Consider the following 12,279-nt stretch of genomic DNA (forward strand, 5'->3'; position numbering starts at 1 on the left):
TTCCTTAACACCCAAGTTACTTTCACCCTCCTGTCATTACCCTCCTTATAATTATTAATGAGGCTGACCATTTTCGTATCCCTTTTATTAATGAGGTTGGTCATTTTCTTATCCCTTTTATTGGTATTAATATCATTGGCCCAATCGACCCTAAGCCTAAATGGGCCTAACACCACACAATCCCTTTAGCCTTAGTTTTTCAAAGCATAAAGTTATCAAGATATATGACGATCTTCATCCAACCGAATTTGGGCTTATTGACCCAATTGACATTTGACCTAACACCACACAACCCCTTTTGCCTTAGCTTCCTAAAGCATGAGACTAGTAGCCTTTTTGGAGACCAAAGCTTTTGTATTAAACTAAATGTGCCATTTTTTGGGAGAATAGTACTTTGTTAGAAAAATATAAGTATTAGGCAATGAAAGTCTCATAATTGTTAATCCTTTTATTTATTTCCTACATTCTCTCTTTCCATCTTTTTTAGAGAATGACTTCTTCACTTGCATATTTTACTTACGAGATATTTTTGAAAGACTTTGCATTCGTAATATTTCTCTTACAATAAATTTTTTCGAGGATAGTTAAATTGTGCCAACGAAACTCTACTTAGAAGAATATCGGTATTTTAGAGGCTACCTGTACCCCTTAATGAATTTGTTATTTAGAAAGGCCACCTCACCATTTAGGAGACTCAAAGCTTAACCATATTAGTTGGGAATTTGACTGCTCAACCAACAAATCGATAGCCATTTGGGAGACTCATCTCGACCAAATTAGTTGGTAGTTTGACTACTCAACCAACAAGTAGATCATCATTTGGTAGACTAATTGCTCAACTAAATTAGTTAGGAGTCTAGTTGCTGAACCAACAAGTAGATCGCCATATGAGAGATTAATTGCTCGACCAAATTAGTTGGGAGTCTAGTTGCTCAACCAACAAGTACATCACCATTTGGGAGACTAATTGCTCGACCAAATTAGTTGGGAGTTAAGTTGCTCGACCAACAAGTAGATTGCCATTTAAAAGACTAATTGCTCGAGCAAATTAATTGCGATTTGTTTTATGTTTCATGCTGATTTTAGATGCTAACGTATATGTTAGTTATGTAGTATAGTCTAAAGAGAGATACACTTATATTAGTATAGTTCATAGTAAATATCTTGTAAGGCTATGGAAGGAAGGATACTACTCCAAGTTCATCTTGTATTCATCATCATGAGCAGCTAATTCCCCCATAGTTGGGATTAAATCTAACTTCAAAACTCTCTTTGTATTGCACTTGATTAGATTTCTATTGTGTTCTTGTTTTACATCTTGGTTACTTGGTTGTATTTCACTTCGTGGTCATTTGGCCAATCATCGCACCTCATCAACACTAGATGTAGAGACATATGGTCTAGTGTTTAGATCCAATCAAGTATCTTGACCCTTGGCATATACCCGACATGGATATGCATGCTTAATTGGTGTAAAAAGTCTTGCTCTCAAAGCAAGGGTTCCTTCACCTGGATTAGGAAATCCTGCGTTTGACACCTTTAGGTTCTAACGCACAAACATGTGATTAGTTCTACAAGTAAGCGTACTTCCATGAACAGTAAAATAAAGAACATAATATAAAGATAATTAAAGGGCATTATGGTTGAAGTTAAGAGGCTAAGTTTAACCCCAACGTCCTAATCAACATCACCTCTCTCATATTTATGTAGTTTATCCTTATCAATATAAAAACCAAAACTCATCTACTGTTCCATTGCCAAACTTTGAGTCAAACGATAGACTATTGATCTAGCTATCATCTCCTCCCTATGGTATGACCTTGTTGCACTACAACTGACCCAATATTGATACGATCCTATCCAGGAAAGAGTATATTCGTTTCTGAATTTGAATCCTCAAGAGGCACGACACGAATAAATCAGAGAAGAACACAGAATAAGAAAAAGATGGAGGACACCACAATCTAGAAAATTGATAAGTGAAGTGAAGATTTACCACAAAGATGTTAATCTTTAATAAGAACCGGAGGCCTAAGCCAAGAACAAAGAGAATTATCTCTTTAATGAAATCAAATTCAATATATGACTAAAAGTGTCTACATTGTTTTTGATACCTTTATATATAGGCACATAAGTTTAAGAAAACCTGAGAACCCTAAAAGAAGGCCCAAGCCCAAAACATAAAAACATAAACTAATTTATAAAAGAAAGCCCAAAGTCCAAAAACATAGAACATAACTAATTTCTAAGAGGAAAGCCAAAGTCTAAAAACATAAACTAGTTTTCCTAAAAAATATCCTTCAAATGTGCTTCAAGTCATAATCTTCATATTCTTTGAATTCCAGATTGCTTGTAACATCAGAAGCCTTGAATAGTTTTGATCTTTTAATCTCTTGCTCCTTGTCCTTGTCATTGGTCCTTTAAATTGTAAAGGTTCATCTTCAATTTCTTCTCGTATGGAATCTTGGGATAATCCTCTATCAAATATACTTGTTGGAGGAGTTGGACCTTTCATAGGGCCACAAACACTCATTAAAAACCTCATCTATAGTGGGGGGAAAAAGAGTACATTTACAACGAAAATTCTAACTGAAATAAAAACGTAAATTCTTATTTACCGTGTTGAAGAACTTTTTTATATGGTCATTTTCCTTCTTTGACTTGACCACCATATCATCCACATATGAGACTGGACCGTTTGACTCCTTCCCGATGATCGTGCTTCAGAAACATCTCCAAAAATCCCTCTTATATGAGCCTTCCAATTTGAGTTTGTAAGGTGTAACAATTATTCATGTCATGTCCACGTGTTTTATGGAAATGACACCAGACTTCCTCATTTGGTCCCATCTTCACATTAGTTTATGCCAGAAAAGATAGGAATTTCGCCACATAAATGTTTTCACCAACTCTCCCTAGGAAACATTAAGCTTTAGTATTTCTATCTCCCATCCTTTTTTTTTCGTTGCCCTTCTTGGTATTTGATATCTTTCTTCTTTTTTCCAACCTTGCATTCTTAGGTTCATTTTATTGTCTATTATATCCCTTCTCCTAGTTACTTCTTTTCGTTCATTTTCTTTCTTTTTTCATCATTACTTCCTCTGGCTCAATGTGAGAACTTGCCTTCATCCTCACCTCCACCACATTCTCCGGTTTTCTTTCCATTAAAGACTCTCCAAAATTCCCTACCCTCAACCCTTTGATGAATGCATCTACAAAAATGTCTTCATTTGAGGGTGACAATTGCATGAACATTTCACATAAGCGTCCTAAATAACTTTTTAAAGTTTCCATTCTTTCTTATTTTAAATTGAACAGGTCTCCCACGTTGACTGGTTTGGGCTTATTAGCCGCAAAATGGTCAACAAACATCTTGGAAAATTCATCAAAGGATGTTACACTATGCTCTGAAAGGCTACTTAGCCAATCTATAGCTACTTCGTTCATGGTGCTCGTGAACATCTTGCACTTGATAACATTAATTCCCCCTACATATCAACATCTGGGTTCGAAACATTTTCCCATGTGTTAATGGGTCCTGATGTCCCGTGAACATTTTCACCTTCGGGAACACATAGTGTGGAGGTATCGGTTCTTGTATTATACTTTATGCAAATGGTTGGAAATTCGTTCCTTTATCAGGTTTCAAGTGTCCTCCTCCCCTACCTTTTTGTGTTACAGAGTATAAACAAATTCCTCTAGTAGGTGCCTAGACTCCTTGTTCTCCTGTCACAAGTCTTCATGTTGCCTTTGGTATTCTTCTGCTCTTAATATGATCTCCTCATTTTGTCTTCTGAGATCAGCAATAATTTCCATCAACTGCTCCACGGTGGGTGTATTGGATCTTGTTCCTTCTAACATCTTTGTGTATTTTCTTTCCTCTTATTTTTCCCGTATGATTTGTGATGTAGGATAGTTTTACTCACCTCACGGTGAGTACCAAAATATTCTAGCCGAAAGGTAAAACCTGTTCATCTGAAACATCCAAAAAATTATCTTCTTTTTTCTTAAGTCCTAGAGTCTTCTTATCCTCCTTTCTCCCGACCTTTCAGTTTTCCTTGTTTTTATTATTCCTTAACACCCAAATTACTCTCATCTTATCATCTTGAGCTAATTAGACGAACACCACAATATTTAGTAACATTTTAATTTATAATAAAAGACAAAATACATGAATTTTTTTAAAACCAGTATCTATAGAAAATGAAAAGTCAGAAAAAAAATACTTCATTTAAGTCTAAGCATATTATATCTCATTTTTAATAAAAATATGTTTCACTATGTAAACTTAGTTATCCAGAAAGACAATTTATATATGATTTTTCTTTATATTAAAAAGTGAGTTTGAGTATAATTTAATCTCAAAAGATTAATTTGTAAGATAAAGATGTATTTCACTCATATTCATATATATATATATATATATATATATATATATATATATATATATATATATATATATATATATATATAATTTGACTTTTTATCTTTTGGTGATGCTCACATTAAGAATCAATTAACTCAATTGTAAAATAAATATTTTATGGATGATCTTACCGGAGGCCAATAACTAACACGATAGTTCTTTCAAGTCTATTAAGACAAATTACTAGTAATCATAGATCAAATCAATCACATATAAGATTGAACTATCATAATCAAGAAAAGCATTTGGCTATCGATCCTAGAGATTTAAGAATCACATGAGATTGTTACTCGTTCATAATCAAGTAATAAAAACCGTTGATTGGTATTTGGGAAAGTAGCATATATAATACTAAGCTTATAAGATTGGTTATGATTAATAGTAATAAAGATAAATTATAATTTAACAAATTCTCTATAAATTCAAAGACATTAAGAGAAAAGAAAAAAGATAAAATCATTTTTCTAATACTTCCTTTTCTAATTTTAATTGATACTTAGATATATAAGTTATTTTAATTGATACTTAGATATATAAGTTATTGCTGAAACCGAAAAACTTTTAGTTATAAACAAGAAGATAGTTTAAGTGAAAAAGGAGGTGAATACGTGGTTGTTTGCATTAAGGGAAAAATTGTATGATTTGAGTGGATTTGAGATGAAAGTTTGTGTTTGATGTGTAAGCCCTTTTTCTGGTATAAAAAGGTTTGGGCTGGCCTTATTAGAGGGCCTATGGTTAGTCCACTTAGTACCCCCAAGAACCCCCTTCTCCAGTCACTAACACCTACTTTGTCTCCTTTCCAAAAACAGTTCTACTAGGGTTTGAGCCACATTTCTCTTCGAGCTAGCTGAGCTCATTTTTCCTCCAACTAAGTTGAGCTTGAACTTCAGTTTGTTCCTTTTCCAATTCAGGTGCTTTAGTTTCTATCATGAGTTCTTTGTAGAACCTCATTTCGTCCTTATGTTTGTATCTTCCAGCTCTATAGTCTGTTACTAGAGTTGTGGTGCTCATTTTTTGGGTGTCTATTTTGGTTTGCTAACATTTGTCAAGTAAGGGAAGCTAAGGTTTTCACGTTTTTGAAGTATATTGCTTGCGCTTGTTTCTGTTTCATGTTTATAAATTACTTGGGTGATGTTTGTGTTGGTGTGAAAATGAACTACTTGTGTTTCGATTTGGGATTCTGGCTTTGCATGCGTGAGTGCAGGTGGGGATCTGCTTTGCTCGCCTAAGCGAGTGGTTTTTCGCCCAAACGAAATGCTCTCGCCTAAGCGAGGAGCTCTCGCCTAAGCGAGAATAGCAGAAACTCGTCCCTGCTCTCTGCCTCAAATTGTCGCCTGAGTGAAGGCCTTTCACCTGAGCGAGATGGGCTAGCTTGAGTGAGAACTCGTGGTGAGCACTGTTTGTGATCTCGCCCAGGCGAGAGTTCCTGGCTTGAGCGAGATACTCCTATCACTTGAGCGATAGCTTTTTATCCTGAGCGAGATTGACAATAGAGTTGTATGTATACTTGTATGCTTCCAGGATTGATTGGTTTACCCTTTCTAAAGTATGAAGTATGATGTCACGTATGTTTAATGCAATGAAATGATATTGTTATATGTTGTGCTTGGTGTGAAACGAAATATGAATTGGCCGGTTGGTTGTACATTAGCATGAGGTTACAATGCTTGAGATGACGTGCAGAATGTTGTTGGCAAAAGATTTTCATGGGAAACTCTTGGTGATGGTGTGGTCAGTGTATGCCTTGATATAAGAGATGTCTAGATAAAGGAAGGTATCCTAAACTCAGTAATCCTTCACACTCATGTAGAGTAGAATGAATTATGTGGTGAGAGTGGCAAAAGGTCCTAGTCTTGGAAGGTGTTTGAGCCTGAGATAGAAAGGGATTAACCTTGTGTGTGGTTGGGTGATAACCCCTTGTGTCTAGACTCTGGAAAGTTTAGAAACCAATGCAGATGCATACTTCATTTAGAATTTTATATCAAGCGCATAATCCAGATAATTGAGTCAAAGTCTGATTGTTTGCTTTCACATGTTTTTGGTGCCTAATGCTTTGCCTATTTATAACCTGTTTTAACATTTGCTTGCTCAATAACACGTTAAAATATTTTACTCTAGCTTACCCTTTCTCTCTCTATGGTTGTGTTTCCTGTTTGGTTTTTCTTTTTTGCAATGATCAACAAATAATTTGTATAAGCAGATGTGGAAACTCCTGATGGTCGATCAAGTGATGGGGATGGAGTTATCTAGGCTTGGTCCTGTGGTTTTTATGCTTGTTGGGAATACAATTTTCGTGTTGTTATTTTGTAAATCCCATGCTCTATGAGCAGCCTTTTGGACAACTGTTCCATTTTGAATTCTGTTTATTGCATGTGTTTGTACCTTAACTTTTCCTTTCAGTATTTTATGGATGACTATAATGCCTAATCCTTTATACTTTTTGTCTTGTGCTTTGTTTTATATTATAATCTTACGCCATTTTATTTCGTAGAATTATTCTATTAAATGGGATATCACGTGATGTAATAGGTATGATAAATTAAAAGAAAAAATATTTTAATTGATAAAGTTAGATGATTACCATTTTATCCTTAAAAATAAATGTTATATTAATTAAAATAAAAATTATAAAAATTATGTTAAATTAAGATTAAGGTTGACATTTTAAATTACAAAAAAAAAAGGTTAAAATTTAAAATATTATATTTAAATTAATAGGAATTTGTAGAAAAAAAATTATATTACTTATTACAACTATTTTTAACATTATGATTATAACAATTATTAAGTTTTATTATTAGAGTTATTATAAAATTATGTTACTGTATATGTAATTTAAAAATAAGAATTTTCATAATTATATTAAAGTAAAATAACATTTATTTATAATTAAGATGTAATATAAATGCATGAATTATAATAAAATATATTACGATTAATATAACGTACGTAACAATACATTGCAGAACAGGTTAATATAATTATAAGAAAGAAGCAAATCGATTTTAGCATATTAAATAAGGTACATATTACAAATAGATAATTTTGTGAGGGTTATATTTGTAACTTCCTTTATACAGTGCAGCTTTCCCTTCCTTTCTTCTCACTTTCGAGGGTGCAAGCTCGTGGAGGATGATAGCAAATTCGCACTCGCAAATCTAGGGGTGGCAAACGGGTCAGCCTGGCCCGTTTTGGCCCGGCCCGTATGTGGTCCGTCAAAAAGTGGGTCGGGACGGGCCAGTTCGTCAAATAGAAACAGGTCAATAATCACAACCCGTCCCGTATAGGACGGGCTAACGGGCCGGACCGGGCTGGCCCGTCTAGTTTTTTTTTTTAAATTTTTTTAAATTTTTTAATTAGTTTTTAAATTTTTAAATTTGTTTTATTTTTTAAATTTGTTTATATATATATATATATATATATAAATTATTATTAAAGTCATATTTAATCAAATAAAATATTATTTTAAATTTTAATTGATTAGTTAATGTTTTTAATTAGATAAGTTAAAATAATTATTAAATTTACATATTAAATTATTCAATTATAACTAATAATTCAAACTTAATTTGTAGGTGTTGATGATTTAAATTACAATACTATTATATATTTCTACATTTAAAATATATAATCTAAAAAGTTAATCTTTTTAATTATTTTTATTTTATTTTATTTTTTTAAAACGGGCCAACGGGCCAGGACGGGTCAGCCCGTACTTTGGCCCGTCAAGTTGACGGGCTGGACGGGACGGGCCAGAACGGACTGACGGGTTGAAATCTTCAACCCAATCCGTTTTTTTTAGCACGGGTTGACGGGCTGACCCGTTGGATCCAACCCGTTTTGCCACCCCTACGTAAATGAGTGCCCTTTTCGGCCCAAGCTAACAGCACATCAACCGAACCAAACAGAGAATTATTAGTTATTTAATAAATTTAATTTTACTACTAGAAAAAGAATATTGAGACGAAAGTATAATTTTCACTAAAGCCATCTCGTTTGGCCATGTGGCTAACCTCCACCGACAGTGTGACTATAAATGAACTTTAAAAATAGGCGTGTATCCCTTCCCGCCATCCATCGTCGCCATCATTCCAGTGGAAGCAGCAGCCCCTTCTTCACGTCATCCTCGCATTCAATGAACCGTCATGTTTCCACATTCAACAGAAGGCCACAGCTGAGTAAGTAAAATTACCTCTCCACACATCAAATCTAAAATTACTCTCCATCACTCAAAACAAAACAAAAACACCCTCCAAATTATTACAGACTCCTAAAATTTATCCCAACCCACCATGAGAAAACCCACTAAACCCCCCCCCACCTTCCACCCATTCTCAATCCTCAGATCCACCCTTCTCCTCCTCCTCCTCTCCATGGCGTCCATCTTCTTCCTCTCCCTCTTCTTCTTCCTCAACCTCCAACCTCACTCCTCCGCCGCCGTGGAGATCAACCGAGCCTGCAATGCAACGCGCTACCCACTCCAATGCCACACCTCCCTCATCCCCAAACTCCTAACCAACCCCACCCCTCTCCAAATCATCCAATCCACCATCAGAGCCTCCACCTCCAATCTCGTCACCGCGCGATCCATGCTGCACTCCGTCCGTGACGCCTCCCGAAGCAACCGCACCCGCACTACCAATGTAAAGAGCTGTCTCCAGGTCCTCCATTACTCCCGCCACCGCAACACCCTCTCCCTCGCCGCACTCCGCCGTGGCGCCACCAAGGATGCGCGCGCCTGGATGAGCGCCTCCCTCGGCTACCAGTACGGCTGCTGGAACGGCCTCAAGTACATCAACCACACGGCGCTCGTCGCCCAAACGATAACGTTCCTTGACTCTCTCGTCATCATTTCCAGCAACGCTCTCAGCATGATGGTCTCCTACGACCTCTTCGGAAACGACACCGCATCCTGGAGGCCGCCGATCACCGAGCGCGACGGCTTCTGGGAACCGTCCGGGACTCAGGGATTCGGGACGGGACCCAAGATACCGGAGAAATTGGAGAAATCGACGGCGAACGCTGTGGTGTGTAAGAGTGCGGGGTGTTACCAGACGGTGCAGGCAGCGGTTAGGGCTGCGCCGGATCGTGCGGAAGAGAGATTTGTGATATATATAAAGGAAGGGGTTTATGTGGAGAGGGTGAGGGTTCCGTTGAAGAAGAGGAATTTGGTGTTCTTGGGGGATGGCATCGGTAAGACGGTCATCACGGGATCTGCTAACGTCGGCCAGCTCGGCATCACCACCTACAACTCTGCCACCGTCGGTCAGTTGCTTTCTTTTCTGTCGTTAAGGTTTACGTGCTTTTATTTATGTATGCTTTTTTCACCAAATCTTTATTTCAGTTTCGTGTTTTTCATATTAACTGCAATTTCACTTTTTAGTGTACTTAATAAAAACTCGCCTTATAGATTGATTGATATCAATCATTGAAGCCAACTTTCAGTCAGAACTAAAAAGTTTTATATCCAAGTTCTGTAATAACACTTGTAATGAATAGAAATTCTATTGCTTGAAAATTTAGCGATTTTTCGGTTGTTATAACAATGTTGTTAGAGATGCGGTGAGGTTTGTTTATGGAATAACTTTTTAAGCGAGTAAGGAAATTTTACTCTTAATCTAGAGATAGGAGCACAGGACATAATTTAGACGCAATTCGTCAAGTACTTTTAGAATTGCTTTTCAATAAATTAGATTTTTTCCTTACTAATCTGTATAATACCTATGTTAATGAGTTAATTATTTAATATGGCAGGGGTTGCTGGGGATGGATTTATGGCAAAGGATCTGACAATTCAGAACACGGCTGGTGCTGATGCTCACCAAGCAGTGGCCTTCAGATCAGACAGTGATCTTTCTGTGATTGAGAACTGTGAATTCATAGGCAACCAGGACACTCTCTATGCTCATTCCCTGCGCCAATTTTATAAATCTTGCCGCATACAAGGCAACGTGGACTTCATCTTTGGGAACTCGGCATCAATCTTCCAAGACTGTGAAATCCTAGTCCAGCCTCGCCAAGGCAGACCAGAGAAGGGTGAGAGCAATGCTGTTACTGCACAAGGTAGGACAGACCCTGCTCAGTCAACAGGATTTGTTTTCCAGAACTGTACGGTTAATGGTACGGCAGAATACATGGCATTGTATTATAGCAGCCCTACAACTCACATAAACTATCTGGGGAGGCCTTGGAAGGAGTATTCTAGAACACTTTTCATCCATACATTCATGGAATCCCTTATCACACCACAGGGATGGATGCCATGGACCGGGGATTTTGCTTTGAATACGCTTTATTATGGGGAATTTGAGAACTCAGGACCGGGTTCTAATCTGAGTCAGAGGGTGCCCTGGAGTAACCAGATCCCATCGGAGCACGTGTTCTCATATTCGGTGCAGAGTTTCATTCAAGGAAATGATTGGGATCATGTTGTCGTCAGTCATTAGGTCGTCCTAGGAGTGACCACGGAGTGGTGAATATGAGGAGGGAATGAGGAATGAGAGTAGGGATAACTGAGTAATGAATATGAGGAGGTACTATTTTAGTAACTGGGGAATGTTTTCTCATCCACTTAGGAACAGCCAAAGAATTCAAATGCCATGTTGTTTTGGTAGCAGATACTGAGGGTTGATACTTAATCCTACTCATTATATTGTGTAGACCCTGGATTGAATATATTTATATTTTTTTCTGCCTGGTGGTTGTCATAAAATTTTGAATTGATGAAGAACCACTAGTACATTCAAGAAATTTGTTTTCCCTTCTGTGTGTAACTAGGCTAACGGCCATTATAATCTTTAAACTTTACCAGTTTATAGAGCTTTTAGGAGGACAAGACCTCATCACTTGAAAGCTTTTCCAGCACATTAGCTGCATGAGAAAATGGCAATGATCAAAAGAAGTTAATTATTTTATTCGATTTTATGCAGTCCCAATATTCACATTAAGGCCATGGACTAACGTCTAAGTGCTTGCACTTAAATGTTGTTAACCGGTGTCCAGAGACCACTTGGTACCCTAAGAACCAACTTTGCTTGCATATCATGATATTTTTAATGTTATAGTTAGATCTACCTGCCGACATGATGTACTTTTTAATGGAGTTGAACAAATCTAGCAGGCACTCACATTCTGCCGGAAGCAATTCACTTCTCCTCCTTTCGTTGACTGGTACGATGATTAGATTACATTTTGGATATCATTGTACGCCTATGGAATGAGTCAAATAATAGTATTGGTTTTGTTACTCCCTATTAACTAACTAATGCGTCTTCCTGTTTGGTTTACTGAGGATTAGTTAAAAAAAATAAAAATAAATCAACCACGTGTACAAGATAGTAGGAGAAGACACCAATGATTTACCAACCTGAAATTATCCTGCAATTGGTAGTCAGTTGTGTAGGTTAGAGAAGAATGAACCAAGATGAAAACTGCTAAAGATTAAAAACATTGAATTGAAAAATCAATAATCATATGATGAGATCAATAACCAAGAATAGAGAGAATGAATCTTGTTACGTTCAGAATGAAGCCGCATTCACTAATCCCCAACACGTCCTACTTATTATATAGTTCTCTAAAACATGAATTAACAACAGGCTCTTTTATCTGCTTTGTGATTAGGAAATGACTCGCTATGCATCTTCAAACCAAAGAATAATGCTTCTTACAGTTAGAAAGACTTGTATTTGGGATGCAAGTCTGAAGAAATTTCAATGAAGCTACAGTATAAATTATAATAATCTGAGCTGTTTGTGCGAGTAATATCATGCCAAAAAAAATGTTCTTTTAAGTAGAAAGTATGTTCTACACTTGAAAGACCGTAGCTAACAATGAGTCACTCGTGCCCTCAT

The 12,279-nt window shown here is 36.7% G+C and overlaps 1 protein-coding gene across 1 annotated transcript; it reads left to right on the forward strand.

Annotated features, from left to right (window-relative positions):
• The first annotated feature begins 8,478 nt into the window (after positions 1-8,478).
• LOC114196200 (probable pectinesterase/pectinesterase inhibitor 51) lies at positions 8,479-11,185 on the forward strand. Its single transcript, XM_028086765.1, has 2 exons — positions 8,479-9,691; positions 10,181-11,185. Exons 1-2 carry the CDS (start codon positions 8,719-8,721, stop codon positions 10,870-10,872), a joined length of 1,665 nt encoding a protein of 554 aa, XP_027942566.1. The 5' UTR covers positions 8,479-8,718; the 3' UTR covers positions 10,873-11,185.
• Positions 11,186-12,279: the final 1,094 nt, after the last annotated feature.

Source organism: Vigna unguiculata, chromosome 9, assembly GCF_004118075.2.
Source record: "Vigna unguiculata cultivar IT97K-499-35 chromosome 9, ASM411807v1, whole genome shotgun sequence".
NCBI lineage: Eukaryota > Viridiplantae > Streptophyta > Magnoliopsida > Fabales > Fabaceae > Vigna > Vigna unguiculata.